Source organism: Polypterus senegalus, chromosome 17 (assembly GCF_016835505.1).
Source record: "Polypterus senegalus isolate Bchr_013 chromosome 17, ASM1683550v1, whole genome shotgun sequence".
Lineage (NCBI taxonomy): Eukaryota > Metazoa > Chordata > Cladistia > Polypteriformes > Polypteridae > Polypterus > Polypterus senegalus.
Window position 1 is genome coordinate 98,499,139 of NC_053170.1, and position 20,687 is coordinate 98,519,825.

The window sequence follows — 20,687 nt, forward strand, 5'->3', positions numbered from 1 at the left end:
AAAATAGCACAGCGACTATGGCTGTCCAGCACCCTGCTCTGGCCTTTCACCATTACCCATTATCACTGACTCATCATCGCTTCATTTCACACTTTTTAATGTGCTGCTGTATATGCCACTAGCCCTTGGAGTGCAACAGCCTACACATTAAGTGCCAACCCCAGTGCCCAACCACCACCTGGCACCATTGCTGTTGGCAATGTGAGCCCCTCCAGAAAGATCCTACTCCAAGGGACTGAAATAGCAGGGCAGCAGTTAGCAAATTCGCTCTCGCTCAGTTTGGACTTGCCAGACAACTTGCTATGATAGCAGAAACAGTTAAGCCAACTCAAGAGTATGCAGGAAGCCCACAAACACTAGGAGAAGATGCACCTCCACCTCGCAAGTGCTCGAGTGTTTGAAGCTGTCAAGAAATAGTTCTCGACCTTGACCTGAGAATGAAAACGTTCTGCAGATCACTTCAGTATGTGTGTTTAAATGAAAAGATTTTATACACACATCACAAAAGTGACAAAGTAATCAGAAAACATCTGACGACACCTCACCAAAGCAGGTACATAATATGCTGCACATTTGGGTCTACGTTGACATTGCACTTGGTCATCTGTTTACAGAAGCGATGTAATATAAAACAGAAAAACGAATGAGAAACAGAAGACAAGTGTTTACCATCGTGCCGCACAATTACAAAAAATGTGAAAAATTATGGGGAGTGAGGTGAAACACAGGGTTTGCTTTTCTTCTGCTGTCCACTCATGCCAACTATCCTTCATCACCTGCCATGAGAGTCGCCGGTGCAATTCCAGATTAGAAGTAAAAGAAAATCAGCACGAGGTCCACAATCTGCTTACATTTGAAAAGAGCTAAAGGGCAATTTCCAACATCTGAAATCATACAGCGGAGGACATACAAAAAGTGATTTTTGTCACCCGAGACTGTCGGCCTGATGAGAACGGCAGCAGTGATTACGCAGATGCCACAATGGAGGAGCCACGTATTCTATTGTGATGCCGTTACAGTTCCGAGAGCCCTCTGAAAACCCAGAAACATGCCAGCATGACAGTAGTTTACACTGCACAACATTTTTGTTCAAAATTCTTCCAGGAAAACTTGATTATGAAAAATCCACTCTAATCTGATTTCATAATCGGTAATTGACAAAAATTTGGAGAAACATGAAATGCGCTGTCATTAAATTCAGCAAGTTGAATCACTTTATAATGCTGCATTTGTTCAATTGAGCTAAAAATGTTTTGCTGCCGTTTGTACTCCACATCTTCTGCTTCTCGTTTCAGTGTCCAACACAAGTCAGTCGGCCAGCCTTAATGGATCCCACTTGCCCTGAGGTCTCCCTCTTCCGTCGTTGCAATGCCACCACGTTCACCAGTGACTGAACACTGATTAGCAGGGAAGAAGTCCAAGTGTGAATGCAGAATCTCAGTCTTTGGCGACACGTTGAACTTCATAGTTCTGCAAGGCACTTTTCATTGATGGCGCGTCCAGTTTGTGTGTTTGTTAATCTTGGCATCCGTCACTCGTGGAAACATCTGTCTCAAATATTGAAATCCGTGTTTATTACTTTCTTGACATTTTTTTTTTTTGTGTGCGCTAGAAGCATGTTGACAAGCAGTTGGACACAGTGTGGTGCCCTAAAGTTACCAAGTAAATTCTCAACAATATCTTTAAATGCCTTCCATGTGGTCTTCCTCTGGCCTCTCTAGCATATCTTCATTATCTGATTTGTGGACCAACAAGAATGCCTTCCTTAATCTTCCCATCAGTAATCCGTGGAAACATCAGCCTCAACTATGTGCCTGAATTTCCGGCCCTGGAGCAGCCAGTTCTTTATAATGGAATGAGATCCTTCAGTATGGCTGTCCCACTCTCGTTACTTGGGATTTTTGAGCTGTGTTGTCGGTATGTTTAGCTCACCCGAGACATTTCAGTTGTAGTACTGTAGGGTACATCAAGGATCACCTAAGGTATGTGGTGCCACCCCGGGTCAATAGGGGGCGCTGTTGCCAACAGGCTTAAGAAATTGCCCCTAGAGGGCAACAAAGTCAACGCCCCCGCCCAGTCCAGTCCACTCAGTATAAAAGGGAGACACTTCCGGAAGATGGCATCTCATTTCAGACCCGACTGCCATGAAGAGTGAGAGACAGGAAGTGCGTGTCCTCTAAAAAACAGCACTTGAGCACTGTGCCAGCCAGAGAGCTGTTTTATTTAATTAAGTTGGGGTTTGCTCTGCCTCCTCATTTACCCCAATACAATATGAGTAACCTCTAAAATGAAAGTAGGTGACTGCAATAAAATGGGGCATGAGAGGAAAATTTAAAGGTGATTTTAGTAAGCAGCAGACCTCAAAGTCCATAAGTCACACCTAAAAAGTGTTTGGGGTAGCAAACTCTCAGTTGGCCAGTTTCCCTGCCACAGAAACAGACCAAACATGGGAAAAAAAAATAGTCCTAAATTTATTGGCTTTTTGTGAAGAATCCTGCTGTTACATGAAGCATAATTAGGAAGGAAAACAACCTCAACTCTCCAAATATCACATGAAACAAATGCAACCAACAAGATCCACATATTCTGGCTTACCTGCAAAACAAAAAATGCCCAGCATCTCCCTCAGTTATCGGACTTCTAATCCTGATGCAAGATCAAATGTCAAATGAAAGGCAGGGTTTCCTTTAAATAAAATACGCATTATTACTGTAGATGGCTAAAACATAAAAAAATATAGAGAAATAAGCCTAAAAATAAATGGGCTTTATTTTAGCCTACAGGATAGCCCCATACTAGCTCCACATTTTCCTTAGCGCTAGTCACTGCCATGTTTTCCGCAACCAGGAATTCTTAAATAAAATCCTCCTAAAGTAGGAGGGCAACGGCGCCAATGCTATGCTCAGTCTTCAGCTGGTTCGTAGCTTTTTGGGCGCCGTCTCCTCGCTTTCCTCCTCCTCCTCCCTTTGATTGCTATGACTGGCTCCTGCCGAATCCGCCTTGAGTGCCGAGTCCGATTTCACCGCAACATTTAAAGGCGGCCTTGTGGGGCCAGCTTGCTGTCGACAGTTCATGAGCGCTTCTTTCATCTGCCGCATCTCTCTTTTCTCCCGCCGTTCCACCATCTCCTCGATCTCCTCTGCAAACAGCACTTTCAAAGCCGGGATTAGTTTGGGAATGGTGTTAAAATGGCTCAGCCGGATCTGCAAATGAAGGAATCTTTACTTAATGCAACTCCTTTAACAGAGCAAACCATAAAAAGATAAAATAACCAAAAAGCAAACTGAGTCAGGACAGTCAACATTTCAAATTAGTGAAGCATTTACTGAGAATTAAACATAAGCCATTAAAGATGGAAAACAAAATATCAGAGGAAACAGATCCCGACGCAGCAGACATCTTAGGCTTTCACCAACTGGCCAATAATGGCTGAAGGAACTGCTGTATGTGAGGTATAAAAAGAGCCACTCACCCTCATGTGATCAAAAGCGATTCCCACCTTCTCATTGAAGTCGGCGCTGAAGAGGGGGATTTTAGCGTATCTCTGGCTGAAGTGATTCAGCATTATAAACTCCGCTTTCATTTTCATCCCAACTTCAATGGCTTGAGAAGTGGTGCTGTTCAACGTAAAGAAGAAACACATTCATGGGGGTGGAGGATGGCAGGTGGCCTCCCAGTTAATCAACTTTTACTTTTATTGAGCAACCTTTTGGCAAGAATGCTATACAAGGTAAAAGCGGCGTAAACGTCTGTGCCAAATCACTCCAACTCAGAAGGAATTAATTAACACCAAGAGGAGCCCACAGATATGTTAAGATTTTAAAAGAGATGAGCGACAAACAATAACAGCAAAAAAAAAAAAATGTAGGTGTAAAAAATGGCAGACATTATCACATAGCCAAGGCTGTCGGGGGAAAAAATGTGCTGTGAATGAGCAGTTCAGATGAGAACAAGAGGCTTTCACAGAAGACCATGGGTTGGCCACTCTCGATATTTTACAACAGTTTACAGTATTTAAATACCAAGATGTATAGTCACATACAGGTAGTCTCAGTCCATCATTTTCCTTTGTCCATTCTGTTAGCATGTGACAAACACAAGACATCAGACAGACGACTGTCTTCCGTTTCTGCAGTCTAAAACAGCCACATTACTCCTTTGCACCTGACGCAAGTCACAGACTAGTCTCACCGAGTCGTCGGTCTGTCGAGCTCACTGGAACTGCATCTGACAAGCTATAATTATATAAATGAAGTTTACAACCTAAAGTCACTAGAAAAGTCCTGTAGTTCGACAGGCCTTAATAAATATAATCCTTCTAGCCTGTGCGGAGTTGAGTCTGTGCACTGTAATCAATGGATAAATGTACATCTGGCACCAAAAGACACTTCAGTGAAAATGTTTAACAGATATTAATGAGTCAATAATGCTGAGAAACCAGCTCATCATCGATAGGATTTACTGGTTTGCAAGTAGTGGGGCACAGAAGCACAATGGTAGTGCTGCTGACTCGCAACAAGGAGGTCGGAGTTTACTTATCTGAACTTATCATGACTTACAAACCAGAACATACATTAAGATCTCAAGATGCCGGTCTGCTTGCGATTCCAAGGATTAATAAAATGCAAGTGGGAGGTCAAGCCTTTAGTTACAAGGCCCCTAAACTGTGGAGTGGTCTGCCTGCTACTATGAGAGATGCCCCTTTGGTCTCAGCTTTTAAATCCCAGCTGACGACTCACCAGTTTAGCACACCCTGACTAGAGCTGTTGATTAACTGTGCAGACTGCATCTCTGTTGTTAGTCATTAGCACCGTAACATCTACACAATCTATACACACACACTATATATATATATATATATATATATATATATATATATATCAATATCAATCAAGTCTCGGTGTGTCCTTGAGTGGCTCAAATCTAAATCCCAATAGAACGAATGTGACGAGAACTGAAAATGGCAGTTTACAGAGGCTTCCCATCCAATCCAGTGGAGCTTGAGAGGATCTGCTAGGAAGAACGGAGTAAACCGGAATAGAATGGGATTATTAATAAACTTGCAAACCTCTCCGAAAATCTGTTTTCACTTTGTCATTATGCGTTATTGACTGTAGACTAATGGGCAAAAATGGCAAATGTAGCCATTTAAAATAAAATCTACAACCCAGTCAAGTGTGCAGACAGTGACGGGGACTGAATACGCACTGTTATCCACAGCCCTCGTTTTTCTCAGGTCGTTACTGGAGTACTTCAGTTTATCCAAAATGCGTAAACCTTGAGCTGTCTGAACACAATTTGAGCTTGCCGTTCTCTCCTTTAAATCTGTCTTAGTTGGCCACAGACTCTCGAAATAAGTTTGAGTTTCAGTAAAGGCCATTAACTCTTTTTCAGGGAGTGTACTTAATTAGGATTCATTTCTTTGAGTCCTCGGCGTAAAAGATGTCTGTGGTCCACACAAAACTAAAGTGCAAGCATATACACAGGGTCCATACGGCCGTTTTTTTTTTGTTTTTTTTTGTAACACTTTCCTAATGAGACAATGACAATTCAAGCGCTGAGAAAGAGAAGAATTGAATAACTCTGCTTCACAATTTACTAGTTATTTCTTCACCCAGAGAGAAAAAAAAAACAGTTTTAAGCCAAATAGATTTTCTTAAAATATGCTAATATTACTAGGGAAGAATGTTTAAGACTAACCCCGCTACACACAATTAACAGTTAAAATATTAAAAATACTGTAAGTTCAACGCACTTACGGTTTCATCTTGTGTATATCTAACGTAAATACAGTGCACAAATTATTGAAGTGATTCGGCATTGTAAATTAGGAAAGACTTTATATTTTTAAAGAACACAGACTCAGTAATATGGTTACATTTACTGACAAAGCCCTGCATGCTTATTAAATAAGACAATCCTATTAGTCGCTTTGCAGTAAACGGCTCCTGGAAGAGGTGAAGACATCTGAAGTGGCACGCAGAGCGTAGCTGGTTACTATGGCATCACAGACCTATAATTATCCTTGAATGTTTTCAGGCTCCTTTTGTTGTAACAAAGGTAAACTTTGTCTACTGAATAGTGGTAGGCATGTCAGACAAAGCCATATTTATTTATATATATATATATATTCAAAAAAAAAAAAAAAAAAAAAAGAAAAACCACAGAACGTGATATGATTGTTCCACAACAGAGACTCTACCTGTGTTTCTTTTCAACGGCTTCCTCCTCCATTCCATCCTCCAGGGTTGCCTCATGAATAAGCAAGGTGGCCTTCTCTCCTTCAGAACGCATTTATAAAAAAATAAAATAAAAAAAAAAACAAACAAAACAAAACATACTAATGAGAACAGCTTTCCATAAAATGGTGTTAACTAAACTGGAACTTCTACAGGTGCCTTACATCCACTTACTGCCCTAAGACTGGACAGGGAAGATTTGGCTTCCTGAACACATGATGATTTTGGTCTGCTGATCACAAAAATCCGAAAATCAAAAAAAAAAAAAAAAATGTTGCGATTTCCTCTCATATCATATGTATTCATAATACACACTGTCACACACGTGTGCATGGGAGGCAGCTAGAAGGACCAAAAGAAGGTAATTCCACACCAGGCCAGGGAGTGACGGGGTGCAGTAACCCTTTACCCTCGGTTATCCCTGCAGACCAAACATGGGAAATTCTGCCTGGATCCGATGATGTCACTTGTGGTTTCACCCCGATGACATCAGTTCTGGTTCCGACCCACCAAAGATGTCACATCTGGCTCCGTCCAGCCCCCCCAAAGACGTCACATCCGATTCCAGCCGGCCCACCATAGACGTCACTTCTGCTGACCTGCCTTAAAAGCCAGACAACCTCCTTCAGTTCTCAGTTTCTGTTATAAACACTACTTTACTTTACTACCAATATTTCAATTTTGCAGCCTTATTCAAGTATACAGGTGGCTGCCCCAAACCTTTTCCTGCATCAAAGTAATTTTCACAACATATACAACAACTATGACTGGAACACCTGTGATGATCTAAAAGCAGCGGCACTGCAGCCTGGATATCCCAGGTTACCCTGAACAAAAAGTCTTTGTACATTAAAAAGGAACTGGCAACTCCGTAGGGCAAAAAAGTGTGTCAAGTAATCCATTTGTCTGCCAACAAACAGACCATCAAACCATGGGGCACGCCTGCTCTCTTTTAACAGCTTGCACGAGATGCCTCCATTCATCTCTCCCATCTCAGTTGTGCCTTCTCTCTGTCCAGGTGCTTACATGGCACTCACGCTCACTCCCGGTCAGCTGAGTTGTGTGCCATTAGCCGTGTCTATTCTTGTCCTCAATTACCCATTTTAAGTAAAAATAATGTAAGGTGGAATAAAACTCACAGATCACAGTGGCACACTTTAGGCCTTTGGCTGCAGCACGCAAACCACCTGTTGACCCAGTAAAGATATTTTTTCCTCCTCTTCATATAAAACTTGGACAGATGAAAAATTTAATGAAAGCAAATTGTGAAGGAATTCTGATATTTGAGACAGGTGCTTCCACGAATTACTGACACTTAGATGAAGGAAGACATTTTTATCGGTGCACAAATCAAGACACGTCATCAATGTCAAGCAGTTTAAAGATCTGCTAATGGGGATGGAGGAAACTGCATGGAAGACAATCAAGGATGTAGCCGAGAATGTTCTTGGAAAATCCAGAACATCAAACTGCCTCCAACCGGTAGAAAACATGTTTCAAGAATACAGAAAAATGTCACCAAAGTGATGAATAAGGATTTCGATATTTGAGATGGAGATTTCTGTAAGTAAAGGACGCCAAGATTAAGGAAGGCATTTTTGTTGGTGCACAAATCAGACACGCCATCAATGATAAGTGCCTCACAGGGGGCCGGGGGAAATCGTATGCAAACCATTCAAGGATGCTGTTGAGAACTTTCTTGGGAATTCCAGGCACACCCAACTACATCCAGCTTCAAGCTTACAAAACCATGAAGTGCAACACGTTGCTAAATATTATTTTTCTGCATTCACGCTCAGCCTTCGCTGTCAGTGACAACTGCTCTGGGATTAGCAGGGAAGAAGTTCATGGCAGATTGAGGGCAGGCAGAATCCATCGATAACGGCTGACAACTGCTGTACCCTGGGATTGAAAAATCATCAGGTACTTCGTAAAGATGAATATCAACAGCTTAGCTCAATTGATAATTCATCATTAAGCGATTAAACACAAACTCAGCAAAAGTTAATTTCATGTTTCTAGGTAATGCAGTCAATCTGAAATTATATTTGTAGCTGTCTGTCTTGATCACCAAAAGCACTCCAGGAAGCAGAACGTTTTGTCCAGTGTATGTATAATCAATCCATCATTATTATGTATAGCAACGTAACACGGCAGAGCAAGTAAGAGCACAATAAAGTGTCTAAGCGATAGGAGACTTGCTAGTCAGAGGAGTTTAATGAGCTCTATTGCTAACCACGACACAAAGGTTAGCTTGTCAACTGGCACAGTCTTTGAGCATTACTGCTTCACAGAAGGGCAAGGATGGCATTTTCATCTGTGATCTAGTCTGCTGCACAGGACATGTTTTAGTGTCACAATAGCATAAGGAGGAGACAGTTGATGCATATTGTATATTCAAAGTAATATCATTTGCAAATAAAACTTCTTCTAGGCCATCGCAATTCAAAGGTAGCTGTATGCAAATAGAAAAATACAGAGCTGGGGGCTGCAAGCGGCTACTGGATTAATTCACCACTCACAAGGCACAGTTTCATTTGGGTAACAAGCATGTGTTGGACAGATGTAGATAATGTAGAGGTTGACCAGAAAACAAAAACTCCCGAGACATGGAGCATCTCTTCACTGATGGGGAAGCAATCAGAGCTCACTCAGCAGGATGCAATATGAAGGGCAGATGCAGTCAGACTCACTCAGCTCTACGCACTGCATTACTCTGAACCCAGCCTTTCAGAGTTGGAGGTGGTCTCAGTCACTCTCCTTCCTATTCTTAACCTACTGGGAGTTTAATTTGTGTTGCACGTTGCTTTATCTGGGTCTGCTTTTCACCATGATCATTTTGGGTGGCACTACAGTCACTGGCAGACGTGTGACGCGCTCAGTGTTAGTATTAGCGCCTCCGTATTTCAGGCCACGGTGGTCCACCGCAGGAAAACAATGGCTTGCTCCCAAAAGGTTAGGTGGAAGCAGAGTAGCAGCTCCGAGTGGAGATCAAGTCCTGGTCACGAGGGACAGTAGGAGTGACCACCGAGTCAAAGCAGAGGTATCAGTTTCCTGAACATCCACTAAGGTGGGAAAACGGAAATGAAGTCCTTGAACAAAGGATTTGTTTTAACTTGTGTGTGGGCACGTAATGTGGGTGGCAGCAGAAAGAGTGAAAAGTCAGTGGACAGCTGATGTTATATGCTAGTTGAAATTGGGGAAAAAAAATCAAATTCTCACTTAGAGGATCTGTACACAACTTCCTCGAAACCTGGCAGGAACGAATCAATAACATTTTAGAATAAGCATTTTAACTGAGGAAGCAGATTCTCTCCCTGCTTTTTTTCACTCTATTTTTAATTATTTATTAATTTATCTATTTATTTACTTTTACTAGCTTAAAGTTTTACTCAGCTGCCCTGATTTGTTTTGAACCAAGTCTTGTAAAACTTTACTTATTTGTATGGAATGTTGTTTGTTATTAAAATCAATAAAAACCCCAAAAAAAGAATGAAGATGCAAGTACAAGAGGACTAAGAAAGGTTCCCATGTGGTGTTGCTGGGAAGACTCGGAGGAATGAAGTGAGGAGTTAACAGGACAGGAGGTCGGACCAGCAGAGGGCAGAGTCGAGTACACAATTTACTTTCATTAAGCCAGGCCCTGCAAGGGACAAGTGCCAAGAAACACACTTCTGTTATCACTACGAAATGTACACAGGTGCGTTAAACAATGAAGCAGGTCACGTGGCACGTTAGTGGCAAAGGTCAAATCAACAAACCTGTGGATTTTCAGATCAGTTCTTAAGCAATGTGGCGCTGCACACCACCCACTTAATACATTCTTTTCCTTTTTTAGTTCCAAAATGCTAGTATATTCCTATTCTGACCTGCCACGTTTTTAATCATTTACATAACACATTTACTAACCCATCTTTATCAAGGATTCGCAAGGCATCGTATCACCAGAGAATACGACTTTCCAGCCAGAATGATGTGTTAAGGAGCAGGCAAAGGCATTCTTGCAATGGCGAACCAAGCAGGTCTGGAACTGCAAAGGCAAACAAAAAAACACAGGGACTGGTCAGGAGAAGGTTCGGCTCTCTAACTTCACTGTTCACGTACAGCTCTGTAATAAAATGGAGATGCCTGGTACTGACGTTTTAACAACATTTACAGTTTTCTCAGCAGTCCGTCAAGTTACAAATCATAAAGTTTGTTTTTTTAAAAGAAACAAAATACAGAATGTGTTTCATAAATTACACCTACTAAAAGTATTCACTCCCATGGAAGTTTCCAGAATTTACTGTTATACAACTCGCTTCGCTCTCCTCCCCTACCCCCGCCAGCGGTACGCGCACGTTGTGAAATGGAGGGCTGAACGCACCGCAGGGAGACGCGGCCACTTCTTCAAAACCCCTCTTAAACGGTGTTACAATGGGAAACAGAGAGGATTTGTTTAGCCTCCTCTTTGCTCGATCAGCTGCTGGCTTGCTGCTGCCATGCCGCGTGATCTGCACTTCGCTCGCCTACCCCTTCCCCCACCACTAGTGCTACATGCCGTTGTAAGGAGGTGGGCTGAACGCACTTAAAGGAGACATGATTGCTCCTCTGAAGCCCCTCTTAAATGGTAATACAATTTGGGAAACAAATCCGTTTTCTTTTTATCTCCTCTTTGCTCAATCAGCTGATGCTGCCGTGCGCGGTGATCTACATTTCGTGCGGCACTTCATGCGTTTAAAAGCCTGTACAGCACAAACACTATGCGATCTCTTTTCACTGTGCCGTTATGTCACCGAGTAGTGTTTGCTGTTTGTTTGCGCTAATGCGATCTTTACTCATTTATTTGAGACTTTCAAATTTTCCAACTTCCATTATCTCTAACCTGCTCAGCATGTGTATCACGGGACTTGCTTCTAAAGGTTGTAAGTATGACGTGACTTGTCCATCACACGGGACGTGAAAGTGTCTCTCTGTCTCTCTCCAAAGATCACGTCTCATCGCAGCAAAAAAGTCTCGTATTGACGCAAGATTTTTTGTTTTTTTATTGAACGCTAGTGGACGAATTTTAGCTTTTTTGATGTGGAGCAACAGAAAACAATTCATTAAAGTCAAAGTGATGTCTGCAAAACCCTCTTTACAAATACAAAAGTACTGACCCATTTTCAATATGATACCCCTAAATCATCACTGCTGCAGCCACTGGGTTTTATAAGCCCTGTCATTAGTTCAATGGAGAGCACCTGATTGTGACAGGAAGGTGCAACTTGTGGTAGGTCAGTTATGGTGGCCTATCCTACACAATGAAGACAAAAAAAAATTCCACAAAAGAGCACAGGTCTGAGGAAGGAGACAAGAAAATATTCACGTCAGTCAGAGTATCCAGTTAAATCGGTCAGTAAGAAATGGAGAGAGTATGGCAGTGCTAGAAATCTGGTAAAGCGGGCCGTCCACAAAAACATGATGATGAGAGCAGCAGGCCATCAAGAGACCTCCGAGAACCCTGAAGTAGTTTGGACAGACTGACATTGGGGAGACTCTGTAGACAGCAACTGTGCCCGGGGGCTTCACCAGGCGTAGCAAGCAGCCACAGCATGGGAGACTCTGCAGTCATTTGGGAGAAAGTTCTACGGTCTGATGAGAACAACACTGAACTGTTTGGCATTCAGACTTAACACACCATGCCCACCATGAAGCATGGCAGCAGGCGTTGGGAGAGGTGCTTCACTACAGCAGGCCCCAAAAGACTTGTCAAGGTAAAAAGAATGCAGCAAAACAGGCAGAAATCCCAGATGAACATCAGAAGAAATCTACACCTTGGGAGAAGACAACAAACCCAAGCAAGGCTCCAGCCAAAGCTCCACACAAGAATGGCTGCAAAACAACAACGTGAATGTCCTGGAGAGGCCGAGACAGAAGTCAGATGTCAGCCCAACGCAGACTTGACAAAGTCGCTCACTCGCAATTGACATGGCACCTGACAGAGCTTGAGCAGTTTTGCAAAGGTGAGTGGAGAAAAATGGCAGAGCTGCCAAAAAGAGAGACCTGTGCACACAGAATCAGGGCTATCATGGCTACCGTCTACTAAATGCTAATGCAATCAATGATTTTAGGGTTTGTATTTGTAATTAATCTGACCTCTTAGCAAAGATGTTTTTGCACTTGGACATTTTCTGTTGATCTTCTTCTTTCAGCTGCTTCAGTTAGTGGTTGCCACAGCGGATCATCTTCTTTCATATCTTTCTGTCCTCGTCATCTTGTTCTGTCACACCCATCACCTGCATGTCTTCTCTCACCACATCCATAAACCTTCTCTTAGGCCTTCCTCTTCTCCTCTTCCTTGGCAGCTCTATCCTTAGCACCCTTCTCTCAATATACCCAGCATCTCTCCTCTTCACAGGTCCAAACCAACACAATCTCGCCTCTCTGACTTTGTCTCCCAACCATCCAACTTGAGCTGACCCTCTAATGTCCTCGTTCCTTATCCTGTCCATCCTCGTCACACCCAATGCAAATCTTAACATCTTTAACTCTGCCACCGTCACCAGGCAATATAACATAGCTGGTCTCACTACCGTCCTGTAGACTTTCCCTTTCACTCTTGCTGATAAATCCAATCCACTCTGATTCAGTGTTTCATAATGACACATTTTAGAAACTTCCATGGCGGGTGAATACTTTTTATTGGCATTTTAACAATACAGTAGTTATGTTTTTTTTTTTTTATTATTATTATTTTTTTTTAATTTTAAGCTATTTCTCCACATATCCTTGACAGGTGGAACAGACCATGAAAAAATCTCCCCCTCTGATGGCCACCCTTTTATTAGGGTTAGCTAATCAAGCAGATGAATCCTGGCACATAGAAATTGAAATCAAGATGAAAACTAACTTAAAAAAAAAAAAAGAGAGCGAGAGAAAAGGAACCATTTGCTAAAATGTGGAAATTTATTGCAAATGTCAGTAACATACTGCAGTATAATTCTGACTTTGACCCAAGAGCAGTAACAAGGCATCAAATTAAACAGAATCAGTTGTCTGATTAAAACACGAATGTGAGCAAGCGCGGGGGTCCCAAAGGACCAGAGTTAAGAACTGCTGCCGCACAGACTTGAGTGGATATTTAAAGCTCTCGTGTGTTAGCTGGCGCTCCTCTCCTCTGCACTGCCTCTGCCTCTGACCCAACAGCTACTCCTTAATTAGGAAAGCCTGTTTTCAGTTGGCCTGACTGCTCTCTCTGTCGGTCTCTTACCTTTGCCAGGTCCAGCTTCTTCATCAAAAGTTGGATAAAAGAGTTAATTTTGTGATTTGGAACTTCCGCTCCCTCCACTAATGACTTGTTTGGAATGACACTGAAACAAACACAAGAAGGGTGGCATCTTAATGTCCTGCCACAGACGTACACAACGGTCAGAGAACAGCACGCTGTATGTACACCTACTTTATGTGTCTAAGGATGTCCTGACAGTGGTTATGGTACTGGTTAATCCACGTCATTATCTGAACAGGAGCAACTAACAGAATGGGGCTGCAGGGCTTTCCCAAGGAATTCTGAAAAAGAAAAGGGTGATGAAAACAGTTTTTACAACTTAGAGCAGCACACGCAGGCAAAGCTGGAACAATCCGGACATTAACAGGAGACCTGACACTTTGAGACGTCAGGGGTTGACAATGAAAATATCATATAGCTGATGATTTAAAAAAAAAATAAATAAAAGTACTTAACGTGTTAACAGAGAGCTACCTCTGCTTATTTCATTAAGAACATCGTATTTTCTAATCACTCAGATGTATCACACATATGTTCATTTGGTTAGCTGCCTTAGTGTCTACTACTGAAGGAATTGGGAGAACATAGGGGGTCATGAGGTCACTGGAAAGTGGTGTGTGGCACTCCCGATATCTATGTAAAAGGACGAAGGTCCAACTCTTTCTTGTCCTGGTGCTTCCTGTCTTGCTATATGGAGATGCTGTCCAGTGACCTGAGACGAAGACTGGACGCCTTTGGTACTGTGTCCGAGTACCAAGAACCCTTGGGTCCCATTGGTTTGACTTTGTGTTACTCATGGAGTCCCGAATGAGGCACATTACCTGCATTGTGAAGGGAGCATCAGTTACGGCACTACGGCCATGTGGCACGTTTCCCCGAGGGTGATCCAGCTCATAAGAGCCTCATTGTTGAGGATCCAAGTGGCTGGACCAGGCCAAGGGACACCCACATAACACCTGTCTGCAGCAGATAGGTGGGTAGGAATGGAACATGTGTCTGCCAGGGTTGCCAACCAGAATCCCGAGCTGTTTCATCATGTGGTGGGTGCGGCAAAGGGCTGTACTACTGCATGCTCCCCAACAAGACCTGACCTGACACTGTGACTATATCTTAGCCACCAGCAGTTTTTTGTGTAGCTTCTTTTCCTCTTGTCCACGTAACACATGGCTGCGGCAGATAGAGGGTCAATTCCGGAGGGTGGGACTGGACCACGTGTCTGCCTTGGGGGTTACCAATCAGGATCCCGGGTTTTTTCGTCATGTAGTGGGTACAGCAACGTGCTGTACCAGTGCATGCTCCCCAATTTGACTTTGATTTGATTGTCTACCAAGTAGAGAACAAAAAGCTGAATGCGTCTGATAACACTGGACAACCAAGATTTTGCTTCCTAAATGCTTTTTGACGTATCCTACGTATTTTGGCCTGCTGATCACAAATCTCCTTTATATTTCCCCATCATGTACTGGTTTACTACAATTGTCTATTTTCGGAATTTTCTTACAAGTATACATGTGCAGTACAACGACTACAACTAGAACATCTGTGGCAATTTAAAAGTATTGGCCCTGCAGCTGGGTACTGCAAAAGCATAGTGCCCGAGTTTAGCAACCAAGCATTTCACTACATGCGGATTACTGCACGTGACAAATAAAATTGAATTTGATTTGAATGGGACTTCCATGCTAGAGAGTCTCATTACGTTAAAATGAACTGCCTGCTCCAGAAACATTTGACACCAGGGTACAAAGTGCGGCACAAATCACCCGTCCATCAAACAAAGGTACTTTCACCTCCTTTTTATATAAGACTTGGACTAATGAAAACTCTGTGAATGTAATGAACAACTATGGTGAAGGAGTTTGATATCCGATGTTTCCATGAATAACTGATGCTAAGATTAAGGAAGGCATTTTTGTTGATCCCCAAATCAGAAATGTCATTAATGACAAGCATATCAAACATCTGCCAGGGAGCTGGAGGAAACTGCATGGAAGTTATTGAAGATGACGATGAGAATTTTCTTGATGAAGAGAGAGCACCACACTACATCCGGCTTGAAGTTTATAACGATTAAAAACCACAGAATGCAACACCTCACTAAAGGTTGATTTTCTGCATTCACACTTTGGACTTCTATCATGTTAATCTTGGTGCAGTCAAAATGTGTCCTTATTTGAAGAATAGATTTGTTCTTTTTGCAAGTTTGGTCTCCAACCCTAACCCTTCTGTGTGAGTAAACACTGGAGTGCCTGCAACTGCAATTTAATATATAATAAAACTAGCTGAAATACCCGGCATTGCCCAGGAGGAAAATAGTTTTTTTAATTGTTTGAGAAAAATACAATTATAAAAAAAAAACACAACCTGACATTTTAATTTTTGTTTTGTGGTGTAGTAATAAGTTTTTACATCCAAAAGTTTTGACGACGAGAAACAAAAAACGATTGTCAAATTAATATTACTAAGTTGATTTAATTCTATTACCACTACAAAATTACTACAATAAGAAAAATGCAAGATGAAAATATAGTTAACAAAAACAAATATTAAATGACAAACAAATAATACTAAGGATTTTTCATGATAAAACTGTCGGTTGCTTTTACGGAAAACACTAGAAACGTTAAGACCATCAACTGGATGATCACATACGTACAAGACTGCAAGATTGTTACAGTCTGCTTTCTATATAAGATTGTGGCTAACTGCTGGAGGGGTGTTCATTAGAAGGTGCTCTGTGGAATAAAAACTCTTTATTGTATTTATATTCTTACCAGTAACGGCACACTGCACCATAACTTGCAGTTAATACACTTCACTTATAGTTTTCATCCTCTTTCTCTATAAGTTTAGCATTCGTTTGCTCAGAGGTTGATGCGCCCTAGCAACCCGCTTCTTCACTTCTTTTGTCAGCATCTTTTCCTGTTAAAACTGATTAAGTCAGTGTTTGTGTTGCAATTACTTGGTATGTTTTCCATGATTTTTCACTTAAGCTGGCACTTAAGTGTTCAATCTGCTTTAAAAATGATTTAAGATATGAAGAGGTGGGGGAAGTGACAGTGAAGGTGTTAGGGAATGAGAACGGCGCCCGTACATATGCGCCGCACAGCCACCCTGCTGGACGCTGCCAAGTGCTGATTCTACAATAAAATAAAAAGAGGAATAACCTTGGCGGTCAATCATCACCGCGGAAGCGGGTAGGAGACGTCACGTAGTGTATGTGTACCGAATTTCAGGTCGACAGGTCAAACGGTTTGTGAGTCACAGATGGTTTAAAATCCTGGACAGACAAACAGGCAACCATGGTTGCGTATTATATAAGATGACCAGTAACGGCGTACTGCACGATAAACGCGCAGTGAATACACTTGACTTGAGCATTCATAGTTTTTATCCTCCTTCCCTGTATGTTTAGTATTCATTTGCTCAGAGGTTGATGCGCTTGCTGCTGCCTGAGCAGATCTTGTTTAATCCTCTCTAGCGGCTCGCTTCTTGTCTTCTTTCGCGTTAAAATTGATTAAGTCAGTGTTTGTGTTGCAATTACTTAGTACGTTTTCTTGAATTTTTCACTTAAGCTGGCACTTAAGTCTTCAATCTGCCTCAAGAATGATTTAAGATATGAAGAGGTAGGAGAATGTGGTAGGGATGAGAATGGTACCCCCATATGCATGCGCCGCATGCAAGAGGTAGTTTTGTACAATAAAATAAAATAAAAATAAAAAGAGGAATAACCTTGGAGGTCAATCATCACCCCGAAAGCGGCTAGTAGACGTCATGTAGTATTTGTGTACCAAACTTCAGGTCAATAAGTCAAACGGTCTGCAAGCTACAGGTGATTTAAAATCCTGGACAGAAACGAACAGCCTTGGTAGCGTATTACCTAAGAAGATATTGTGGACTCTCTTGCTGTGTCTGGGGATCTCTGGCGTCCCCTTGTGGTTACTAAGCGTCAACTGGATGATAACATACATAAAAGACAGCAAGATTATTATAGTCTGCTTTATATACAAGTAAACTTAGCATACTTTTATGTCACTAGATGCAGAGTCTCGGAACCTTCGATTTAATTTCTGATACAATAAACAGCATTTCAGTAATACATAACAACTTTTTAAAGTCCCTCCCCTTTTTAAAGATCCCAGAGTACAGTGGAAAAAGGATCTCTTACTCCACATCTCAGAAAAGGAGTGGAAGGCAGCCATGCATAGAATTCACTCGAGCTCCATATGCACAAAGCATACAATTATTCAACTTAAAATTATATATCAAGTGCATCCGTCTCGTTTAAAATTGTCCAAAATGTTTCCTGGGAAAGATCCAACCTGTGAACACTGCAATCAGGTTCGAGCCTCACTGGGCCACGTTTTGGGCCAATTAACATTTTGGACAAAAATCTTTAAATGCCTTTCAGACAGCCAAGGAGTCACAATCCCCCTAATCCACTAGCAGCTGTGTTTGGTGGGCTCATAGAGGGGCTTAAAGGGGAGAAGGACAAACAAACTGTAACGGCCTTTACTACACTACTGGCACGCAAACTTCTCTTGCCCAACTGGAGGAATCCTAAATCAGCTCTGTTAAGTCAGTGGGTAACTGATGTTATATATTATCTGACATTGGAAAAAATCAAATTCTGTGCAGAACATTTTCAAAGCCTGGCAGGATCTGATCAATGACATTTTAAAATAAGCATTTAAATTGAGATAGAGGATTCTCTTTCCCCTTTTTTAATTTATTTATTTTTCCTACTATTAAAGTTTTATTCTGTTGGCCTCGCTCTCTTTCCCGTAGGTGGGGGTTGATTTGTTTCAAACTTAGTTTTGTAAAAACATGACTTGCTCTTACGGGAATGTTATTTGATTTTAATAAATTCATAAAATGTTAAAAAAAAAAAAAAAAGATACAATAAATATGTTACAAGACCTAGTTGACTCTAATAAAGTAGTTAACTAACAAAACTTAACAGCACATTAATCTCATCCTCCTCCTTTCTTAAAGAGCACTTACTACTCACAAGACCCAATTTAAACATCTTTTTTTGGAAGTCCACCGTGACCCTTCATCATTCTTCATCACCGTACTTCTTCAATGTGGCCTTGTCCCAGATTCACTGAAAAAGGCAGAGGTTTCTCTTTCCCCGCTGAAGTTCTGAAAAACGGTGCTGCCAATCCAGATGTCTTCTAATTACACCCAAGACCCGAGCTATCAGGAGTCTAAAGACCACCACAGTGCAGAGATTTCCTTGTTTTAGGTCTTAAATGTTCTGCTACTAAAATTGGGTTTCTGCATTCTGGATTTTTAGAGAGCACGTGGGACTGTGGATTATCAGGCTTGACCTAGAAAAGCTGCGGTGTCCGATGGCGTCCTTGAACAGTTTACTTCGTATCCGTCAAGCCGTGGTTAGTTTGTCATGCTAAATAACTAAAGATCTGCTGCTGTTTCCCTCTCCTTTGATGTCTCCCAATGCTCATTTTTTAAGCTCTATGTTGATTCTAATACATTTACTTCATCTGTAAAACATTATTAGCAAACTACTTGTTCGATTCTTTTTTTTTTTTCCCCCCATTAACTGCTGCAGACATTTTTGAGTTTCTATTTACGGACGTTTTTTGTCCCAACAGAAAATGGAAGCACCTACATTTAGGCATTTGCATGTCATTTTCTTTATTATCAAGCTGCTCTCTCTGGGTCATAAGACTTTATATTCCTTGCTGATATTTATGCTATCCAGGTCACTCCTGTAAGCACTTGAGCTATGGGCCCAAGCTCAATGTCTGGCTCAATCATGCAAATATTTATAATCATCTGCCAGAAAAAGCTAACTGCTTTTAAGCTTGGCACAAGTCGAGTCCACTTCACCATGAATCGCCACTACTGCCAAATAGTTTCATGCAATTGTGTAACTATTCGTATAATCCTCTAATATCATTTCTGCATCTGTTATGCTTTTCCAAAATGTCTCTTGACATCAACTGCAAAACAAACATGTCCACAGATCTCTCTGTCTGTCTTAGCAGCACTACAGCATCCTTTTCAATGGTCTTTCAACCAACAGTAATCATCTGCTCCTAAACATTTATTTCTACAACGGACCTGAATCTCTTTGAACTTGTCTGTGCAGCAGGCTGGCTCAACGTCTTCTCCGTATTCAAATTCAAACTGAAGACATTGCTGTTACAGTCTGCTTTCAAACGTCTGTCGTGGTACAGCATGGCACACTGTATAGGTGTGGGGTACACTGACCTATAAGGTGTGCACATACAGTGAGTTCAGTGCATATTCTCACCAATTCACTTTCTGCGCACTTTACTGTGTTGCAGATATACAGTACACTACTTGAAATGAGATATGCTTGCCATGGTTTCCCATCGATAAACCGTAACGGAAAAGTGCAAATGTTTTCAGAAAGGTTTGCAAGTTTATTAAAAGTCAAGAACTGAAACCACTCATTCATTGAAGTATTCAGATCCTTTGTTGTTGAACTCCAAAATGTGCTCAGGTGTGTCCGGTTGGCTTCGATTCTTCTTGGATCCAAAACTTGAATGGAGTCCACCTGTGACAAACTGCACTGACTGGACATCGTTTAGAAAAACACACGTGCACCTGTGTTTTGAAGGCCCTTCAATTCAGTGTTAATGTCCGGACAAAAACCAAGCCATGAAAAGTCCAAGGCACTCTCTATAGACCTCCGTGATAAAAAGCTTAGAACTACCAGGACTACTCCTAGAGTTGGTCATCCTGCCAATCCAGGCATCCACTGCTGAAATGGGAGAACCTGTCGGAATAACAACCAACTCCGCAGCACTCAGATAAGCAGGAGTGGATGGTAGAATGGCTGGATGGAAGTCACTCTTGAGAAAAAGGGCATACGACAGCATTTGCAGGACTCTTGAGTGCATGACAAAAAGATTTTCTGGTCTGATGAGACAAATGCAACTCTCTGGGTAGAACTCTGGGCACTAATCATCCACTGCCTAATACCATCCTACAAGTGAAGTATTCTGGTGGCTGCATCATGCTACGGACAACAGAGAGACTGGTCAGAATTGAGGGAAGGATGAATGCAGCCAAATACAGAGAAGTCCATAGTGCACGCCACCTTAGGCGGGGCAACGGTTCAGTGAGGCAAAGCAAACAGCTGAGACAACACTGGAGTGGCTTCAGGACAAGTCGAGTTGTCCTTGAGTGGTCCAGCCAAAGCC

General features: G+C 41.9%; 1 protein-coding gene across 2 annotated transcripts in view; it reads right to left on the minus strand.

The window, feature by feature from the left end:
- Positions 1-2,451: 2,451 nt before the first annotated feature.
- Positions 2,452-20,687, minus strand: part of elac2 (elaC ribonuclease Z 2) — a 57,230-nt gene continuing 38,994 nt past the window's right edge. For both annotated transcript variants that reach the window (XM_039739324.1, XM_039739323.1), the window contains exons 19-24: positions 13,660-13,769; positions 13,471-13,570; positions 10,149-10,269; positions 6,203-6,281; positions 3,473-3,617; positions 2,452-3,203 (exon numbers count right to left, since the gene is read on the minus strand). In XM_039739324.1, the coding sequence (XP_039595258.1) occupies positions 2,910-3,203; positions 3,473-3,617; positions 6,203-6,281; positions 10,149-10,269; positions 13,471-13,570; positions 13,660-13,769 (849 nt within the window). In that variant the 3' untranslated portion in view covers positions 2,452-2,909. The remainder of the gene's footprint in view (positions 3,204-3,472; positions 3,618-6,202; positions 6,282-10,148; positions 10,270-13,470; positions 13,571-13,659; positions 13,770-20,687) is intronic.